Below are 20,055 nucleotides of genomic sequence, written 5' to 3' on the forward strand. Positions count from 1 at the left end.
GCCAGCACCGCACCGTCGACAGGTAGCACCACTTTTGGCCTGGGCCCAGTGTGTGTGTGCGTGTGTGTGTGCGTGTGCTTGTGCATGTGTGTGTGGCGTGTGTGTGCGTGTATGTGTGTGCTGGGTATGTGAGCCAACCGTGTGTGTGTGTGTGTGTGTGTGTGCCATGTGTGCATGCGTGCATGTGTGTGTGTGCCGTGTGTGTGTCTGTGTGTGTGTGCCGTGTGTGCATGCATGCGTGCGTCCGTAGGTTTGTGTGTGTGTATGTGTTTGGCAGACTGCAGTGGGCCAAAGCCTGACGATAGTGCCAGCCAAAATGACATGTCATGACCAAATGCTCTGCCTCGGCTCACTCCCAATATCCCCCCCCCCCCCCCCCACACACACACACACACACACAGCCCTGCCCAGCAACACATATAAAGAGGCATAGCCATGGCCCCATTCTATCTTCCTCAATCTGTTTCACTATACCTCCCTCCTAGTCCTCCTAGTTTCTTTTTGTTCCTTTTCTTTCCCTCATGTTCTCTCTCTCTCTCTCTCTCTCTCTCTCTCTCTCTCTCTCTCTCTCTCTCTCTCTCTCTCTCTCTCACACACACACCCCTCCATCTAGACCCAGGTTGAGAGTGACAGTGGCCATGAAAGGATTGTCACGTTAATAATTCATTTCATCCACTGTTGCACATACATGAATATATTTCCCATCATTTTCCATTCACCTCTCTCACCGGACTGAGGCCATACGCTGTACTAACCCTTTGCACAATTGCTGACAACTGGGGGAATAGAAAACTACTGTACATGTGGGAGTTGTGTGTTTTGCATACATATTTAGTACCGGCCCAACCACATCTATCAGATGAAACCTATTAGATAAAACCAGATCAATGAAATTGATATATCAACCTGAACAGGCGGTACAGGAAAGGCACAATGTTACACAACATAGCCATATATTTTGCATTTATTTTCCCAGAAAATGTTATTATTTCTACACTAGTTTGTTTATATTATGAAGTCAAAACTCTGTTGTTACTGGCAATGTAGTGTCACAACTCCAATACAGTGACTGTCACTTAAGCTGGTGCAGAATATGCAAAGGCCATAGCAAAAGCATGCATGAACTAACTCTAGTAGTGCTGGGCCATATACAATTAGTTTGCTGCAGGTAAGTGTTGTTAAACTTGAGATCAAAGCTCCCTTTGAGGAATGCGTGTGTGTAAATATGTGTGCATGAAGGAGAAAGAGAGAGATGGAGAGAGAGAGAAAGAGAGAGAGAGATGGAGTGTAAAAGAAAGAGAGTATGCAGTGTGCAGTATGCAATGCAGTATGCAAGCATGCATGAGTGCATGGCCGTAGTTACATTTGAGGTTAGCGAGGTCCGGACCTCGCCTATCGTGAGAGGTTTTTAAAAATATATATTATTAGGCCTATTATTTTAACGGCAAATATGACCAACTGAAACACACAAAAACATCTATAAACCTTTGTGAAGCGTCCTTTGCAAACTGTGGTTAACCTCCATGTGCTGTGTTCTAGTTTTGCCTTTGTGTTCTGTTTTTGAGAGTAAACAAGATTGATTAATATCGCAAGTGGTGCGACTCGTGGGAGAGAACGCAACTCAGCTGACATCGCAAGTGTTTGGTCGCGTTCGTGACAGAGCATTGCGCAACGCAAAATTACCATGCTTTCTGGTTGGAAAAATGCATTGAAATGGCAAAGTGTGCGTGTGCAGCCTGCGCAGTAATGTGCCGTCACGAACGCGCCCATTAAGCATGCGCTTGGTGAGATCTCCGCCATCAGAAAGCCCAGGCTTGGTGAGATCTCAGCTAACAGAAAGCCAACCGTTGTATAGTCTACCTAAAGCTCATGCGTAACAAGTAGGCTATGGTGTCTTAAAAAGCCATTTGAGTCATTATTTTAAGAAGGCCGGCTGCTGCATCAGCTGCTGCATAAAGGTAAAAGCAGGATATCCGTGAAAGGAAATTGATTGTAAATTGGAAAGCCTGTGATAAACACTGATAGAGGAGGTCACCGGAACATTTTCAGGTGTGGATATTTTCCTGTTAATTTGGACAAGTGCCAAGACTATCGACGTTGCCACGTCTTCGTCAGAGTCAATCGCAGTAAAATATCCACACCTGGGTGCATCTCTCAAAGTGCGAAGTAGCTAGTCTGTTAGCAATGTTGCATAGTAAATAGTAAGTTGCTAACTCTTGTGTCTCGAACGTTAGCACACAAAGTAACTACTGCTTGGAGTAATGTGCACTCTGAAGTAGTGGTGACTTTGAAAGTGAGGCGCCTCCTATCCGTATCTCGACAGTGAAGTTGAAGTACAGCTGGAGTAGATCCATTGAGTCCAGACATCACCTCAGCCACCCCAAGTAACACACAGCGCTAGTCTACTTCAGAGTGTGACTCCACCCATTAGCTAAACTTGTAGTACATATTTGACCACAAATGTGTCAATATCTTTTAATCCTGTGGTGCAAAAGCGATGAAAATCAATCGACATGCACACAAAGTGATAATACAGCTGCGAGAGTGTTCAGAACACAAATTCACGTCATGTCATTTGTTCGTGAAAAAAAAGTAATATCCTTAGAATCTGATGAATCCCAAACTAATAATATACTTTTAGCTGTATACCGATTGAATTGCGTCTCATTTCGATGTGTAATTTGTGAAATATTTAGATAAGAAAGTATTGGTTACTCCCGGAAATGCACTGGCTTACGTGTCAAGTACTTAAATTTTTTTGGCGCGAATTTCATTTCATAGCCTAGGGGTATTTACGCTTGCCTATCAATGGGAAGACGCGAGCCACGCGGGTTCGAAACCAGTGTGCAGCATGTTGACAACAACTCATGAAATCGTGTTTTGGACCCTACAGTGTAACACATTTTCCCTTGGCTGCACGTGTGTGTTGGTAATGCACAACATAAGTTATCTATTTCTGCCAGATATTTCCAAAATTGTGGCACTGCAACCATGTGGATTCGAACCGGCGTGACTTCTGTTTTCCCATTGGGATGCAAGCATGAATACCACTAGGCTATGTAATGAAATCTGCGCAAATATTTTTTTAGGGATATGACACTTCAACAGGCGATTTTCTGGGAGTAACCACAACTTTATTGTCCAAATATTTTACAAATTACACCTCGGAATGAAACGAAATCCAATCGGCATGCAGATAATACTGCATTATTGGTGCGGACGGTGTCAGATTGTAATGCCACGGCCGTGTTTTTTCACAAAGAAATTACAAGGTGTGTTGTGGAGGAAACAGCGGAGTCATGGTGTCGTGACATCCAATCAAATGTGCTGGTGGTGGTTGTACACTATTGCTTTCTACTTCACGCACTGAATTTAGGAGGAAACAGCTGAATCATGACTCAGCAATCATGCTTATCTCTTGTTGCTTCTTTGGTCACGCACTGCAATGCCAAGAAAGTAAGTAGCGGTGTGGACTCAGGAAAGTAGCCACACTACTTTGGGCTTAGAACTACTGTGGGAATAGTAAGGTTTCGAGAAATGCACGGATTTCGCCTTGAAGTAAGTAGATAACTACAAAGTACATCTGTAGTTCAATGCTAACATTGGGGAAACGTACCTCTGAAGAGGCTCCCGTGACTACTGTGTCTGCATAGCAGTGACGCATCAGATGGCTCAGGAGCGCGGAGGATAGGCTACTTTTCTTTCTCGTTGATAGACTTTTGTCTTCTGCGCTTGTGAAAAACTATAACAACTAAATAAAAATAAAATGTTTGATGCGACTCTAGGAAGAAAAAAGTTTACTCCAAAATAGGTGGTTTGCACTACAGAGATAGCTATCCCTGTATCTTTGGAGGAAAACAGCTGATGTGTAATTTCATTGGGAGAAAAATATGAATGGCTGAGCAACTTGCCATCTGAGGATGTAGCTTATTGTGCAACTTCAGGGTCAAGCTTTAGTTTCCTTACAAATGGCTTTACTGACTGGGAGAATGCTGTTTATAATAAAAGAGGCATGATACCAAAGCATAGCCATTCAAAGGGAATAGGCTGAGTTGGCTGAAAACTACAACATATTCATTATTATACATGTCTACATATTTACTATTTCACATTAGGCCTATACATTCATAGAGGACCTTATATATAGGCCTGTGTAGCATATATTTATTTATTTTATGAATTAATTAAAAAAAATGATTTTTAATTATATTTTATATTTATAATAAAATTTGCGCATCATGGACCTCGCCTACTTCACATGGCTGGCTACGGCCATGCATGAGTGTGTGATTTTCTGTATGCATATGTAGGTGTGCATGCGTGTGTGTGTGTGTCTGCGTGCATGCGCGTGTGCATGTGTGTGTCTGTGTGCGTGCGTGTGTGTGTGTGTGTGTGTGCGCACGCACTGTCCATGTATTCTTTGAGCCTGACTTCCGCTGATTCGCCCCCATGGGACCTGGGTTGCATTGACAAGTCTTTACCTCCGACTCTGATCAATATAAAGATCTGCTGCACATAAAGATCTCTGCACCTCCACTGCCACCCAGACTGCAACACAACACATCACAACCAGCAGATATTGGCAGACATTCTCAGTTCTACAGCCCACTTCATAATGTGTGCCCTTTCAAAAGACCCCGGTATTTAATTAAGTAAAATTGTGGAGTAATTTGTACACCATGCTGCTGCAGGCAGATTTCTCAACAGTGCCATGAAAGTGGTTAGACATCATTTGCCGAATAACCCACTTGCTCTAGTACTCCTTGGTTTCTTCAGGAGAATCCTGAGACAGTCATTGGAAGCGACCTTCAGTTTCAGCAGACTCTCCTTCTTGTATCTAACCCAGAGTGGAGCTGTATAAAGAGGGGATCAGTACGTGCGAAACAGGTTAACTTTTACATCAGTAGTGCAGTGATGGAATTTTGTAACCACAGCATATTGGCTTAAACACAACACAGCCAGCAGATATTGGCAGACATTCTACAATTCTACAGCCCACTTCATATTGTGTGTCCTTTCAAAAACACGTCTTTATTTAATGAAGCAAGTAACATCGTGGAGTAATTTGTATGCCATGCTCCTGCAGGGGTAATTACTGTAAGACTGGACTGGAGTGGTGATTTAGCACTTTCAGCTATATCAGCTGTGGTTGTTATAATTATTTGATTATGTGCATAAATCTTCAAAGGGCACATTGTGGGACTACTTAGGATTCTTGGAAGTACAGGTTGTGAAGGACACGTACGTGTCTTAGGTGGGTTGCTTATCTACTGCTTTTCTCCCAAATACCCTGGGACAGTGCTGTACTGCATGTCTTTGTCCTCTGTATTGTCTGGGAGGAGGAAAGGGCAATAGGGTGTGTGTGAGCTCTCTCTCTCTCTCTCTCTCTCTCTCTCTCTCTCTCTCTCTCTCTCTCTCTCTCTCTCTCTCTCTCTCTCTCTCTCTCTCTCTCTCTCTCTCTCTCTCTCTCTCTCTCTCTCTCTCTCTCTCTCTGTGTGTCTGTGTGTGTGTGTGTGTGTGTCTGTGTCTGTGTCTGTGTCTGTGTCTGTGTCTGTGTCTGTGTCTGTGTGTGGAGGCTAACAGTAGACCTGAGGGCAGCATGGGCATGTCTGCATGCTAATGCAGATGAGAATAGAACAGGACCATAGCAGGAGCATCACACACACACACACACACACACACACACACACACACACACACACACACACACACACACACACACACACACACACACACACACACACACACACACACACACACACACACACACACACACACACACCACACGTACATCACAAGGGCCAGACACACCAAGGTGTGCCTGCTGTACTCCCATGGGGACAAAGGGGCCGGCTGTCCCTGGCCAGGACAGAGAGGGGGCCTGGAATTGCGTCCCCATTACATTGTGTGTATTGAGTGGGAGGGCCTTTCAGATGGCTTTTGTCCCGGGCCCAACCAATGCTGTTGACGGCTCTGCCTGTGTGTGCAGGTTCCCACAGGGTTATACAGTACTACAAGTACAGTATAAAATGTACAGAAGAGCATGGGAATGATGACTAACTACAGACACTTGGTCTTTTTAAATTCAATTCTTTTAGCATGCTTTTGTAAATCTATATCCTGTTTTCATTTACGGTGTGTGTGTGTGTGTGTGTGTGTGTGTGTGTGTGTGTGTGTGTGTGTGTGTGTGTGTGTGTGTGTGTGTGTGTGACCCTAGGTTCAGCCCATATGAGTGGTATAACCCACACCCTTGTAACCCGGACTCGGATGTGGTGGAGAACAACTTCACACTTCTCAACAGCTTCTGGTTTGGAGTCGGGGCACTCATGAGACAAGGTAAACACACACCTGCACACACACCTGCACAGGCATACGAGTGATTCTACGATTTCCCTACGCTTTTGGCAAAAGCAAAATGTCAATTATCAGTATTTTTTTTCGACTAAATGACCTAGATGTTTACATAGTGTATATATTTCAGTTTCCAAACAAACAAATTGCCAAGCTTAATCTTAAATCATTTGATAAATACTCTAATGAAAGCGAACATTTGCTTAATTATTTTGTCAACAGTGTTATGGACAAATACTATGTCATTTCAAACATATATAAAAATACTACAGAGTTGAAACAATATATGTTTGAAAGTGCTTATGTCCCTTAGCAGTAATGTTGTCATTAATCTGTGCAACTGATATAGAAAATGTGATTGTTGAGCTTCATAAGTAGGATTTTATGAGTCACTGTGACACAGACTGACACATTTTTCATCATAAATCCCTGTAACGTCTGATTTGAATATAGTCACCCTCCTTACACAAGACTTCCTTCTCCAGAGATAATCCCTAGTGTATGTTCCTAGGATTTTTCCAACACATAAGGGATCAATAGCGCAAAAACACTTTCAAAACAGTCAACGGTGTAACTCAACTGTGTTATGGTCAACAGTGCAGGGGAACAAGTCGGCACTTTTATAGGAGAAAAAACAGAGCAGACAAACCCATCTCCCTAGAACACTAATTATTTTGTTTGTTTGTCTGTCAATATGGATATAAATGGGCAAAAACATACTCCTCCTCAACTGTCACCAGTGTTGCCAGATTGGGCTGGTTCCCGCCCAATTGGGCTGCTTAGGATGGCCGTGTGCGGGTAAAAATGGCATCTATCAGAAAAACCTTCCCACTGCCATATAAATCAATAGAATTTGGCGGGTTTTTAGGGCGCATTTTGATCATTTTTTGGGATGGAAATCATCAGCCTCATCTGGCAACCCTGACTGTCATACTTAATTGTAACACCATTGACGGTAACACCGTTGACATTTCAGCCATTTTTATGGTGTTGTGCTAACTGAGGACCTCAGAAGTTCCACTACAACACCTTAATCAATTCATGTATCTGTATGCTTTATCTGTGTTTTTCTACATGTGATTTCTAATTCAGATTCTTATGAATATGTTGATAACACTGTTGACAGGCAATTTTCCCGCTATGAGAACATGAAAAAGAATGGATTAAATTATGGAAGGATGGAGCTCAAAATTTACCAAAAAGTCTTCCCGTATCCTGCCAAAGAGGTTATGACATCACGTGATGTTATTCGTATGGCCTAAGACCAAACCATTACTGATTTATGGAGGCGGTTTCAGACCGTGACACCGTTAACACAGTTTTCGTGGACACACACAAGATGGCAAATTTCATGTATAATGGAAAGGACAGTGGTCTTTCTGACAGTTTTGTCATATTGTGATGATTACTGTGAATCAACATTTGCAATCGTCTTGGGCAAAACAAGTTTCTTTACATGCTAATATGAAGACTGAATCTGACATTTGGAAAACAGGACGGCATGAAAACGCCCAAAACCAGTATTAAATATTCATTCTTGCTGAGGGAAATAATGCTATGTCTACACTTTCTGTATTATATGAAAGATAAATGTTTTCTAATGTCCAAAACATCATTGGATGCAGTTAATAGTTAGTGGAATTGCCAAATAAAATCCACGGACTTAAAAGTGTAGGCGAATTAGAGAATCACTCATACACATTCACAAGGCTCTGTATTTTACTGACCGTGTGTACTGTAAAATTTCAGTCATCATTTAACCAACCCAAACACAACCTCTCCTCTCCTCTCCTCTCCTCTCCTCTCCACTCCTCTCCTCTCCTCTCCTCTCCTCTCCTCTCCTCTCCCTCCCTCCTCTCCTCTCCTCTCCTCTCCTCTCCTCTCCTCTCCTCTCCATTCATGTCCTGCTCCAGTCCAGTCCTGCTTCAGTCATCTCCATCATCATTCCTTCATCTGTCATCCCTCTCTCCTCTCCTCTCCTTTGGCATCAAACAACTGGAAAAGGTACAACACAACACAATACAATACAATACAACACAAGACAATACAACACAATACAATACAATACAATACAATACAATACAATACAATACAATACAATACAATACAATACAATACAATACAATACAATACAGCGTGCATTTATACTGCTATCACAACGATGAGGTTGAATTCAAAGCGCTTTCAAAATACACATACACAAGTTCACATTCCCACATTCACACACAAGCTCTGGAGGCTGCCGCACTGTGCCAATTGTCCGGGGTTCACGTGAGAAAGTGAGAAAACACTTTTTGACAAAATCTGTGAAACTGACACAGATTTCATGTCGCAATGGTCAGTGTACATTTCATGAAATTCTGTGAGATCTGTCTGTTTCCTCTCCTCTCCTCTCCTCTCCTCTCCTCTCCTCTGCTCTGCTCTGCTCTGCTCTGCTCTGCTCTCTGTTTATTCTCTCTCTTGCTCTCTTCTCCTCTCCTCTCCTCTCCTCTCCTCTCCTCTCCTCTCCTCTCCTCGCTTCGCCTCTCCTCTCCTCTCTTCTCCTCTCCTCTCCTCTCCTCTCCTCTCCTCTCCTCTCCTCTCCATATATTCTCTGTCTCAAGCTACATCTTCCTCGCACACACACAGTACACACATACAAAAAACATACACATAAACAGTGTTGGCTGCAGGAGCTCATCTGTGGGTCCACTCCAGTAGTTTGGACATAATCAGGCCATGCTTTACCATAGCAACTGACTGCCTGCCTGTCACCTGGGCTGGATATATGTGGATCTGAGATAGCTTTTGTTGTCTCTCTCTCTCTCTCTCTCTCTCTCTCTCTCTCTCTCTCTCTCTCTCTCTCTCTCTCTCTCTCTCTCTCTCTCTCTCTGGAAATGTAAATGTGATACATACAAGGTCAACAACAGGTCACACTGCCAAAAGTAGTTAATTGCAACATTCATTACGTAACATAAGCTCTGTGGACATCAATAGCTTAAAAAGCACACACTCTACATAACCCCAATGCATGATAATGTAACCTCCATTCATTTGTAAGCCAGTGAATGAGACCGCAGTTCACAGAAGTTGACAAGTTGACAGGCATTGTTAAATGACAATGACATTGCTTTGTTTCTCTTTCATCATATTATCAGAGAGACTGGATAAGATAAGATAAGATAAGATAAGATAAGATAAGATAAGATAAGATAAGATAAGATAAGATGAGATGAGATGAGATGAGATGAGATGAGATGAGATGAGATGAGATGAGATGAGATAAGATAAGATAAGATAAGATAAGATAAGATAAGATAAGATAATACTCATAGAATCTCTGATATGCTGAAAGCCAAGCACTCCTCTTTCACAACTACCACAGCATTGACACAGTTGTCCATGAACCATTTCACTTTCTGCCAACCAACACATTATTCTCAAGTAGTTTGTGTGTTTGGGAAGACAATTGTGACTGGAACTTTACAGTAAATGTTGAAAACTGTGCTGAGAGTAAGAGCCAGTTTTTCATTGTGTGTTAGCAGCAACTGAATTTGTGTGCAGACTTTGTGAAAACAATATCACCTGCTGAGGCTGTGGACTCTATTTGTTATCGTGATGCAGTCCTCTTGTTTTAGACCAGAGAGAGAGGGAGACAGTGGATTATTTTTAGAAGCCATTTATTTTCCTTTGGGGTAAACAGAGGGTGCTCATCCCTACCAGACCATGATGCACGGCCAGGTTACCACACACACACACACACACACACACACACACACACACACACACACACACACACACACACACACACACACACACATACACACACACACACACACACTGTGTGTACGTGTGTGCGCGTGTGTACGTGCACTAGTGGGGTCGGTAGGTAAACGTATAGTACATTGGTCTTAAACACATTTTGCTTGGATGGAAAAGTGGCACCGCGAACCAGCAATCCCCACAATGTTGCAGAGCAATCCCTTCCACACTTTTATGCTGGAAGTGTCATGCACTTAGGAAATGCACACTATAGGCTTATCCCTTTCAGGTGTTACCCTGGGGCTATTGGAAGAAGCCCCAGAACATGGAGGAAAAGTACCGAAAGAGGTGGATTTGGAGGAGGTAGAAGTGGAGGAATATGAGGAGGAGGAGAAGGAAGAAATGAATAGGAGGAGGAAGTGGAGGACGAGAAATAGGGGGAGGAAGAGGAGGAGGAAGAAGAGCAGGTAGACGTGGATGAGGAGGAGGAATACGATGAAGAGGAGGACGAGGAGGGGGACGTGGAGGAGGTGGATTTGGGGTAGGAGGTGGAGGAGGAGGAGAAGGGGGAAGAGGAGGAGGAGGAGGAGGTGGAAGTGGAGGAGGAGGCGGAAAAAGTGGAGGAGGTGGATTTGGAGGTGGAGGTGGGTGAAAAGGAGGTGGAATTGGAGGAGGAGTCGGAGGGAGAAAGGAAGGGGAGGAGGAGGAGGAAGAGGAAGAAAGTAAGAGGAGTAGGAGGGGGAAGTGGAGGAGGAGTCGGAGGGAGAAAGGAAGGGGAGGAGGAGGAGGAAGAGGAAGAAAGTAAGAGGAGTAGGAGGGGGAAGTGGAGGAGGAGGTGGAAGAAAGGAGGAGGAGGAAGAGGAAGAAAGTAAGAGGAGTAGGAGGGGGAAGTGGAGGAGGAGGTGGAAGAAAGGAGGAGGAGGTGGAGGGGGAGGAGGAAGAAGGAGGAGTGGAGCAGGGCAGGGGTTGCAGCTGTGGTTCCTGTGTGGAAAATAGTGCATGAAATGGTTTGTCTGCATGCTTAGGCACATTTGTTCGACTGAATTCACAATGTGCTGTGTGTGTGTGTGTGTGTGTGTGTGTGTGTGTGTGTGTGTGTGTGTGTGTGTGTGTGTGTGTGTGTGCCTAATATATGAAAATTACAAATATGAATAAAAAATATTAAAAAGTCCTGCGTGCGTGCGTGCGTGCGTGCGTGCGTGCGTGCGTCTCTGTGCCTGTGTGTACATTTGCACACGTACCACCTATATTTTCTGCTTGACAGTTAATAAAGTTCATAGTTAATTCAGTAACATAAACATAACGATACACTGTAGCATAATACTCTTTGCAAATCAATACACATATTCTCTGCCTATTGAAAACTATGTTCGATTGGTCAATAAAGAACCTCTCTCTCTCTCTCTCTCTCTCAATTCATAGAAGCTATATTAGCATAACAAAAATATTTTGTATTGCCAAAGCATTGGTTGAAGATACATTGGTAATGATAATATAATGAAATAAGTGTTCAAACAAACACACAAATTAATGTGAATTAATCTATCTCTCTCTCTCTCTCTCTCTCTCTCTCTCTCTCTCTCTCTCTCTCTCTCTATCTCTCTCTCTCTTTCTCATTCATTCTCTGACCTCTCATTTCCTTTTCTTTTCTCTCTCTTTCTCTCTGCGTCTTTTCCTCTGCCTGTATACCCTTCATCTCCATCTTTCTCTCTCTCTCTCCCTCTCTCTCTCTCTCTCTCTCCCTCTCCCTCCCTCCCTCCCTCCCAGGGTCGGAGCTGATGCCCAAGGCCCTGTCCACGCGCATCGTGGGGGGCATCTGGTGGTTCTTCACGCTCATCATCATCTCCTCGTATACGGCCAACCTGGCTGCCTTCCTCACCGTGGAGCGCATGGAGTCGCCCATCGACTCGGCCGACGACCTGGCCAAGCAGACCAAGATCCTCTACGGCCTGGTGGAGGGGGGAGCAACCATGACCTTCTTCAAGGTGTGTGTGTGTGTGTGTGTGTGTGTGTGTGTGTGTGTGTGTGTGTGTGTGTGTGTGTGTGTGTGTGTGTGTGTGTGTGTGTGTGTGTGTGTGTGTGTGTGTGTGTGTTAAAGAGGGTGTGTGTCTGTGTGTGTGTGTGTGTGTGTGTGTGTGTGTGTGTGTGTGTGTGTGTGTGTGTGTGTGTGTGTGTGCTGAAGAGGGTGTGTGTGTGTGTGTGTGTGTGTGTGTGTGTGTGTGTGTGTGTGTGTGTGTGTGTGTGTGTGTGTGTGTGTGTGTGTGTGTGTGTGTGTGTGCATATGTCTGTTGAAGAGGGTGTGTTTCCGTGTGTGTGTGTGCCTGCGTGGGGTGCGTGTGTGTGTGTGTGTGTATAGAAAGAAATCGATAGAGACAAAAATGGAAAGAAAGAGTTGCACAGACAAAGATCACTGTGTCTGGGGAGCCTTTGATGTGTGTCTGTGTTTCTTACAGAGAGATACAGAGACCCAGAATGGTAGCACATGGCAGGGGCAGAAAGAACGAAAGAACGAAAGAAAGAAAGAAAGAATGAAAGAAAGAAAGAAAGAAAGAAAGAAAGAAAGTCAGAAATAAAGAAAGACAGAAAGAAAGAAAAGATAGCAGAAGGGGAGATAGTATTACTACTAAAATGTGAGTTGTTATGAATGAGGAAGGGAGTTGGCAGAGCCTCAGAGAAGCACTTCCCTCTCTGCGCTGAAGCAGGGCAAATACTGTACATATGCAGTCACTGTATTATTATTTATTATTAATAACCTTCCTAAAGCAGCTTTGGTCTGATGCTTAGGGAGTTGGTATTGGGATTGGAAGGTCACAGGTTCGATTGTTATTCCATGAGGAAAGTAAAATGTGATGTGAAGTAAAATGTCGGGAAGTAAACACCCAGTAGTCTCCCGCATCCTCATCCAAAGTTCACAAGCGGACCATCTCACTGCACTCTGCCTACGGCTCTTTATCCGAACCCACTGTGGACAAGAACATTGGCTGCAGTAAATGTTAAGTAAAATATTATTGACATACTGTACTTTTCCTCTTTATTACGCAAATTATGCACCTGCCTCTTTAACCCATTTAGGCCTGGGACTTTGAGACTGGCTGCCGCATCTTTGCATACAAGTACAGTGTATTTACTTTCAATGTGTATTTATATATATGTATATATATATTTTGACCTATCAGGTCTTGAGTTCATAACCTTTCAGAAAACCAATATGAACTATTGATGTAGTTTTTACTGTATACTGTAGCTCTGCCTTTCCTTGTAAATTGCACCCATGGGTTTAGTATAGGCCTATCCGCTAGACTGTTTACCATGCAGTCATACTTTAATACTTAAATTCATGCAGCAATACTTTAAATGCCAAGCACACTGCAGTATTACACGTAATCGATTTTATCTGTAACTGTAAGCGCAAAGTGCTCCTGCAGTTTAAACCTAGTGTGTAGTGATAAGGTTTTACGTAAATGCATTGTGTGTGTGTGCGTGTGTGTGCGTGTGTGTGTGTGTGTGTGTGTGTGTGTGTGTGTGTGTGTGTGTGTGTGTGTGTGTGTGTGTGTGTGTGTGTGTGTGTGTGTGTGTGTGTGTCAAACAGCATTCACTTTTACGTTTTCGGTTTGTGAATGAGTGTGCTTGACATTTGAATGATGAACAGCAATTGGAGGCGATTGATTTGTTGTGCTTCATTTCGGAAAAGGGCAGACAACCAAATATTGAGTTGAGGGTGATGTCGATATTTTTTGTCCAGTCTATTTTCCGAAAGCTGTGGAAATTTGCCAGGCTACTCCCTGCTGTGTTTTTGTTGTCTTCGGTTGCTGTTCTGTTGTGTAAACAAAAAATGTGAGCGTGCCATTGCAACGATTGTCTGAAAAACGGTATGATGCATTGTAGGATTGAAGAGTCAATATTGCTGGACGGGAGGTAAAGGCAATCGCTTATTCTCTCTCTCTCTCTCTCTGTCTTCATCTCCAGCATCTTTTCCTCCTTTTCTCAGTTTCTCTCCCTCTCCCTATCTTTCTTTCAGCTTTGCGTTTTGAAAATACAGTATGATGCCTCTCCTTTTCATTCAAATCTTGATTGATCATTATTGTCAAGAACAAATTTGGATTTTTTTTATCGCCAGAGCGCTTTTTATATAAAGCTTTGCTATCTATTTCTACTGTATTTCCTACTCTATCTTATTTTCTACTCTTTCTCTTTATAGTTGTGACCCCCACACTGACCTTTACAGTATTAGCAAGGCCAGGAAAACATTGTCAACGCCTGACTATTTACACTATTAACGACCTACCTTCCTGTCTTTCTCTCCCTCCACCTCTATCCCTCTATCCCTCTATCCCTCTTCCACTTTCTCTCTCTCTCTCTCTCTCTCTCTCTCTCTCTCTCTCTCTCTCTCTCTCTCTCTCCCCTCCCTCTCTCTCTCTCCCCCCTCCCTCTCTCTCTCTCTCTCTTTCTCTATCTATCTATCGCTCTCTCCATCCCACCATCCGTACCCCTTTTGCAGAAGACGAAGATCTCCACCTATGACAAGATGTGGGAGTTCATGAACAGCCGTCGCCAGTCGGTGGTGGTGAAGAGCGTGGAGGACGGCATCCAGCGCGTGCTCACCTCCGACTACGCCTTCCTCATGGAGTCCACCACCATCGAGTTCGTCACGCAGCGCAACTGCAACCTGACACAGATAGGGGGCCTCATCGACTCCAAGGCCTACGGCGTGGGCACGCCCATGGGTAAGCAGTGAAAGAGAGAGAGAGAGGGGGAGAGAGAGAGTGTTTAACAAGTATGGACTTCCGTGTGTGTGTGGGTGGGTGTTTGTGTGTGTGTACGTGTGTGTGTGTGTTGTGTATTTGTCTGTGTGTGTCCATGTGTCCACTCATGGATCCGTGTGTGCTTTGTGGACACAGACTGAGTGATGAGCCGAGGCATCACCTGACATCTTCCTCTGTCTTCCTCTGTGCTCGGCTTGTCATGTCTCGTTTCGCTTTGTCTCATCTCATCTTGTCTCGTCTCCCTTGGTCTCGTCTCCTCTCATCTTGTCTTATCTTGTCTCCGTTGGTCTCGTCTGGATGCACCTCACCTCGTCTCCTGTCAGCATCTCCTGCTTATCTCCTCTGCTTCCGTGCTTTACAGCAATTACAATCGGGCTCATTTTTAAACGTTTTTAGGTTTTATTTGCCATCTGCCTAATTTGTTTGTGTTTTTTCCCCATTGGCCCATTTGATGATTTGGTCAGCTAATCATCACAGTCCGTTTTCTTGCAGTATTCCTCTCTCTCTCTATTCTCTCCTCTTGCTATCTCTTTTTCCCGTTCTCTCTGTTTATCTAACATCTAACAATACATTCTCTTTCTTGCTCTTTGCCTGTCCCTTTCCGTCTCGCTTTTCTGCATAAGGCACTGTTGATGTCGAGCTAGCCAGTGGTTGTCTGCTGTAAAAGCACATTTGCACTTGGAGTACACTGTACAGAAAAGCACATTTCAGGTCATTGTTGATGTCGTTGTGCACATTTTCCATCTACTGTAGTTGGTTGATAGCGTGCGTGCGTGCGTGCGTGCGTGCGTGCGTGCGTGCGTGCGTGCGTGCGTGCGTGCGCGTGTGTGTTTTTTGAGAGAGAGAGAAAGAGAGAGAGAGTTGGTTCCAGAGATTTATCCTGCAGTCTGACTGTTGCATGGCAACAGATGAGCTTCTTCTGTCAATTAACATAGTGACAACATTAAACACCACCAACACTGACAAGTGATGAAATAAATCCCCATTACTGGCAAGATAGTCAAACACACATGCAAGCATATGCACGCACACACACATACACTCACACGCACGTACACACACACACACACACCAAAAACTCCAATCATGCGTGAGAGTATTAATGGATTAATAAACTACGGTGAGTGGCAGCCTGCTGATATTACAAAGCATTTGATCCCCTTTTTGGAACTGAGCCAACACATGAGGTGTGTGTGTGTGTGTGTGTGTGTGTGTGTGTGTGTGTGTGTGTGTGTGTGTGTGTGTGTGTGTGTGTGTGTGTGTGTGTGTGTGTGTGTGTGTGTGTGTGTGTGTGTGTGTGTGTGTGTGTGTGTGTGTACACACAGTAGAAGCAGAGAGAGCCACAGGAGAAGTGTGTTTTTTGTGGCCCACGCTTGTGGTGGTTGTCTTACACAGATAGCTATCGCAGTTGGCTAGAAGCAGCATGAGTGAGATTACTGTCCTATCAGATCTCATCTCTCATGACTACATCTCTTTTTCTCTATCACATTCTCTTTTCTGTATCCCTTTCTCTCTTTTTTCTATCCCTTTGTGTTTCTAATCTCTCTCTATTCCAGTTGTTCTCATTCTGTCTTATTTTCTTCCCCTCAATTTGATCTTCTCTCTTCTTCTTCTGCTTCTTCTTCTTCTTCTTCTTCTTCTTCTTCTTCTTCTTCTTCTTCTTCTTCTTCTTCTTCTTCTTCTTCTTCTTCTTCTTCTTCTTCTCCTCTCTCTCTCTCTCTCTCTCTCTCTCTCTCTCTCTCTCTCTCTCTGCCTTTTGTTGTCTTATCTTTTTTATGGCATATCTACTGGATAGCTTCCTATGTATGGGGGTATTGCCACACCAAAATAAAATGTGTTGTAACTGTAGCAAAAGCAAAAGTAAAAGTAAAAAATAAGCACAATTTCCTTCCAACACAGTTAACTTATTTGAGTAACCATGTAGACCTGTGTAACAGCAAAGTAATACCATGTACTAGTGTTGTACTTACACCACACGTTTACTTTTACTTTTACTTTTGACACCTCTGCCTTTCATGCACAGGCACCTTTCATGCACAAGCGCATTTTATGTCAGTTTTGTGTGTGGTAGAGGACCGGACACAATTTGTGCAGGTGTATGAGTACGGTTCAATACAAATAGACTGAGCCATGAGGAGCAATCTTCCGAACTTCCATGTTGAGGCCACGGTCAAGCAATGATGGACAATATTAATGAGAGCCCCGTTGGCCATCTGCCCCCTACGTACATGATACCTCCAGTATCATAGGCGGCGCTACAGCAAGACTCTTGGGGAAGCTTAAAAAAAAAAAAAAGGGGGGGGGGGTTGCAAACGTCATCGGAGAGACTGTGGTAGGAGGGTCTGGGGGCACTTTATCAGTCGCCACGCGAGGCCCTAATCGCGACTTTTGATATATTATCTGCATGACACTATATGCTGTTGAAACAAAATGATGAGCTAATAAAACGGAACATTTCCATGCGCAACTATGGGTCTTGCTCGTGCGCCAATGGAACTCTCAAACGCGACAGGCACACACACGCGCACACACACACTGGAGGCAGGAGAGGAAGACGGCTATTTGCCAGACCATGGACTATTATCTCCCAAAAATGTATCGAGCAATCAAATCATACACCCGACTGTCCACACCTTTGTTTCTATTGACATTTTCATGCGCTAGGTCACTCTACCTCAGACCGGTATAACTCCCAATCAAACTCGTAAAACTAATGACGAGGCAAAATGCGCACACACGGGGAAAGACAGGAGAGCAAATAAGCCAGCTGATTGACCATATCATGCCCAAAAATATCATATGGCCTCTCATATCCTACAGGCTGTCTTCAGATGTCAGTTTTGCAGCCCAAATAATACAAATATGCTGTAATTTTGAATTTCTAGTTGAAGTAGCTTGTAATGTAGTTCGCTACATTTTACAGATGGTTGTAACTAGCTTAATATTTCGATTGGATGTAGCTTGTCTAGTGGAGCTAAATGTTAGCTTACTAGGTTCTACAAATAAGTAGCTTGCGCAGCCAGACAATGTTCTCGCTGCCTCGCACTGTACTGTCCACTCCAGTCACACGCAGATGCCCAACAAACGCAAGCGAATATACACACATTACATATGGTAACTAAACCACCCTGGCAGGCCACCGTGAATTCAGGAAAGGTGTGCTTTTTTGAAAGTGGTGTTCGCTTGGCGACAGGATAGCACAGGTGTTTTGCTTTGTGATGGCTAGTTAGACGGAAGACAAGTAGACAACTACATCGAACAACATTGACAACAACATTGCCACCAAATAGTAAACTTAGCGCTTCGGCGAGCACATCAGGGGAAAAAAACTGATTTCCTACCTTATTCTGTCCTGTTAATTCCTGTTACTTGAAGATAGAGGCAAAATGTCCATTTAGATTCGCCAAATAGGCTATCCATTTGATAGATGTAGTGTGGTTGAATAACGAATGCTAAAGAGGAAAATGTCAACATTGTGACCTATGGCTGGTGGAAAAAAAACGAATGATCTAAGTGGAGTGGAATCCCAATTTATTCTAGAGGTCATTGCTTTATCAAGATATTAAACATTCCAGATTTCATTTCATAAGCCACAAGCCCGCCTCACTGCCTGGCTCTGTTGAAGCCAGAGCCATACAGAGGGGAGAGTTACGCGATTGGAGGACCAGGAATTGAATGGCAGCTCCGCCTTTCAGCGAGATAAGGGTGTTCCTAAAGCGGCTGTCTTTCCATAGACTCAACATAGAACCACCACATTAACAGCCAAAAATAAGGACTAACGAACTATACTGCGGGGTAATCACCACAAATATGTAAACCATCAACTGTCTCGGTGGTGATAATCCCAACAGGTTTACCATCTGTGATGTTAATCTGAAGTTATTACTACGAACAGCAAGTCTTGTCATATTCCCTGCATTGCATCGCATTGCATTTGCTGTGTGCTACGCCCACTACTAGGAACTAACACTCGCAACGCTGAGCAGTACTGAGAAGCTAAAACAGCTAATTTTGCTAATGAGGAAGTCGGCCTAAGCACACGGCGGAGATTGCCCGACTCTCCCCTCTGTATGGCTCTGGTTGAAGCCAGTAGAACTGACACCTGATTGGTTGGCCGCAGCATGACATCGCCGCAACGAGGCTAGATCTACTATCAAGGTGGATAGGCCACAGACATCATATAGGAAGACTAGATACGTCATCGCGTATTTCAAGCTCGTCCGCACAGGTCGGCCATATTAGCGCAGCCTAAACTCTCCACAGAGCCTCCGTTACACCTGAAGTTAACTGAGGAATTCAGACGTTGAGATGCTGAAATATGTATGCTGTTATTTCGCTGAAATATTGACACGTGTATATAAATAGTACGGCTCCTTAAAACTTAAGTGCAGACTGAGGTAAAACGCACAGGAGAGTAATATGCTTCCCACTTATTTATTTGTCCAAAAATAGAGATGGACCAATAGCAAATACACATTTTAACCATTGTTGTGCATTACGTTGATGGAAGGCATATATTAATCGCATTTGCATCAAATTAAAGGCGACAGATGAGGTACTGGAAGAGAGATTACATCGCAACAATTTCATTCTAAGCGTCATGACTAATTTTGAACACAGGGTGGAGCTGTCGAGTCCAAAGCAGAATGTAGCACACATGGGACCGTCTATTTGTTATTTTACTCAAAATATAAAAGAATAATGAATGCATTTGTTTATGGGATCTATTGAATTACTTGAATAAGCCTACTAAACCATATTATACATGATTGTAGGCCCATGTACATTATAATGTAATGTAATATAATATAATATAACGCGAATATTAATCACTATGCAGTATCAACATAATTCTTACGTTCGGAATTTTTTATACTGTATAACAAACCAAGCCTTTCGAAAATACACGTACATTTGAGGGAATTATGGGCATCTGAAGAGTATGGATCACCAAAAACTCAGTGCAACTGGTTGAGCCAACAGGCTGCTATAACATGGCCGCCATGCGCGGACGTTCGACTTGCATGACGGGAACGCGGATGGCGCATCTAGTCTTCCTATATGATGTCTGTGGGATAGGCACTTCAGCAGGAAACCCTCGTTCTGTTTCCTTGTGTGTGCCTGCGACACTCCATCGCAGGATATTAAAAAAACATGATTTAAAAATTTCATTTCATTTATTTCTTATGACAACTTTGGG

General features: G+C 43.6%; 1 protein-coding gene across 1 annotated transcript in view; it reads left to right on the forward strand.

Annotated features, from left to right (window-relative positions):
* LOC134468793 (glutamate receptor ionotropic, kainate 2-like) overlaps positions 1 to 20,055 on the forward strand; it is a 96,178-nt gene that overhangs the window by 56,810 nt on the left and 19,313 nt on the right. Inside the window, exons 12-14 of the mRNA XM_063222664.1 lie at positions 6,218 to 6,336; positions 11,860 to 12,077; positions 14,591 to 14,816. Coding sequence (XP_063078734.1) covers positions 6,218 to 6,336; positions 11,860 to 12,077; positions 14,591 to 14,816 — 563 coding nt within the window. The remainder of the gene's footprint in view (positions 1 to 6,217; positions 6,337 to 11,859; positions 12,078 to 14,590; positions 14,817 to 20,055) is intronic.

This window comes from Engraulis encrasicolus, chromosome 18 (genome assembly GCF_034702125.1).
Source record: "Engraulis encrasicolus isolate BLACKSEA-1 chromosome 18, IST_EnEncr_1.0, whole genome shotgun sequence".
NCBI lineage: Eukaryota > Metazoa > Chordata > Actinopteri > Clupeiformes > Engraulidae > Engraulis > Engraulis encrasicolus.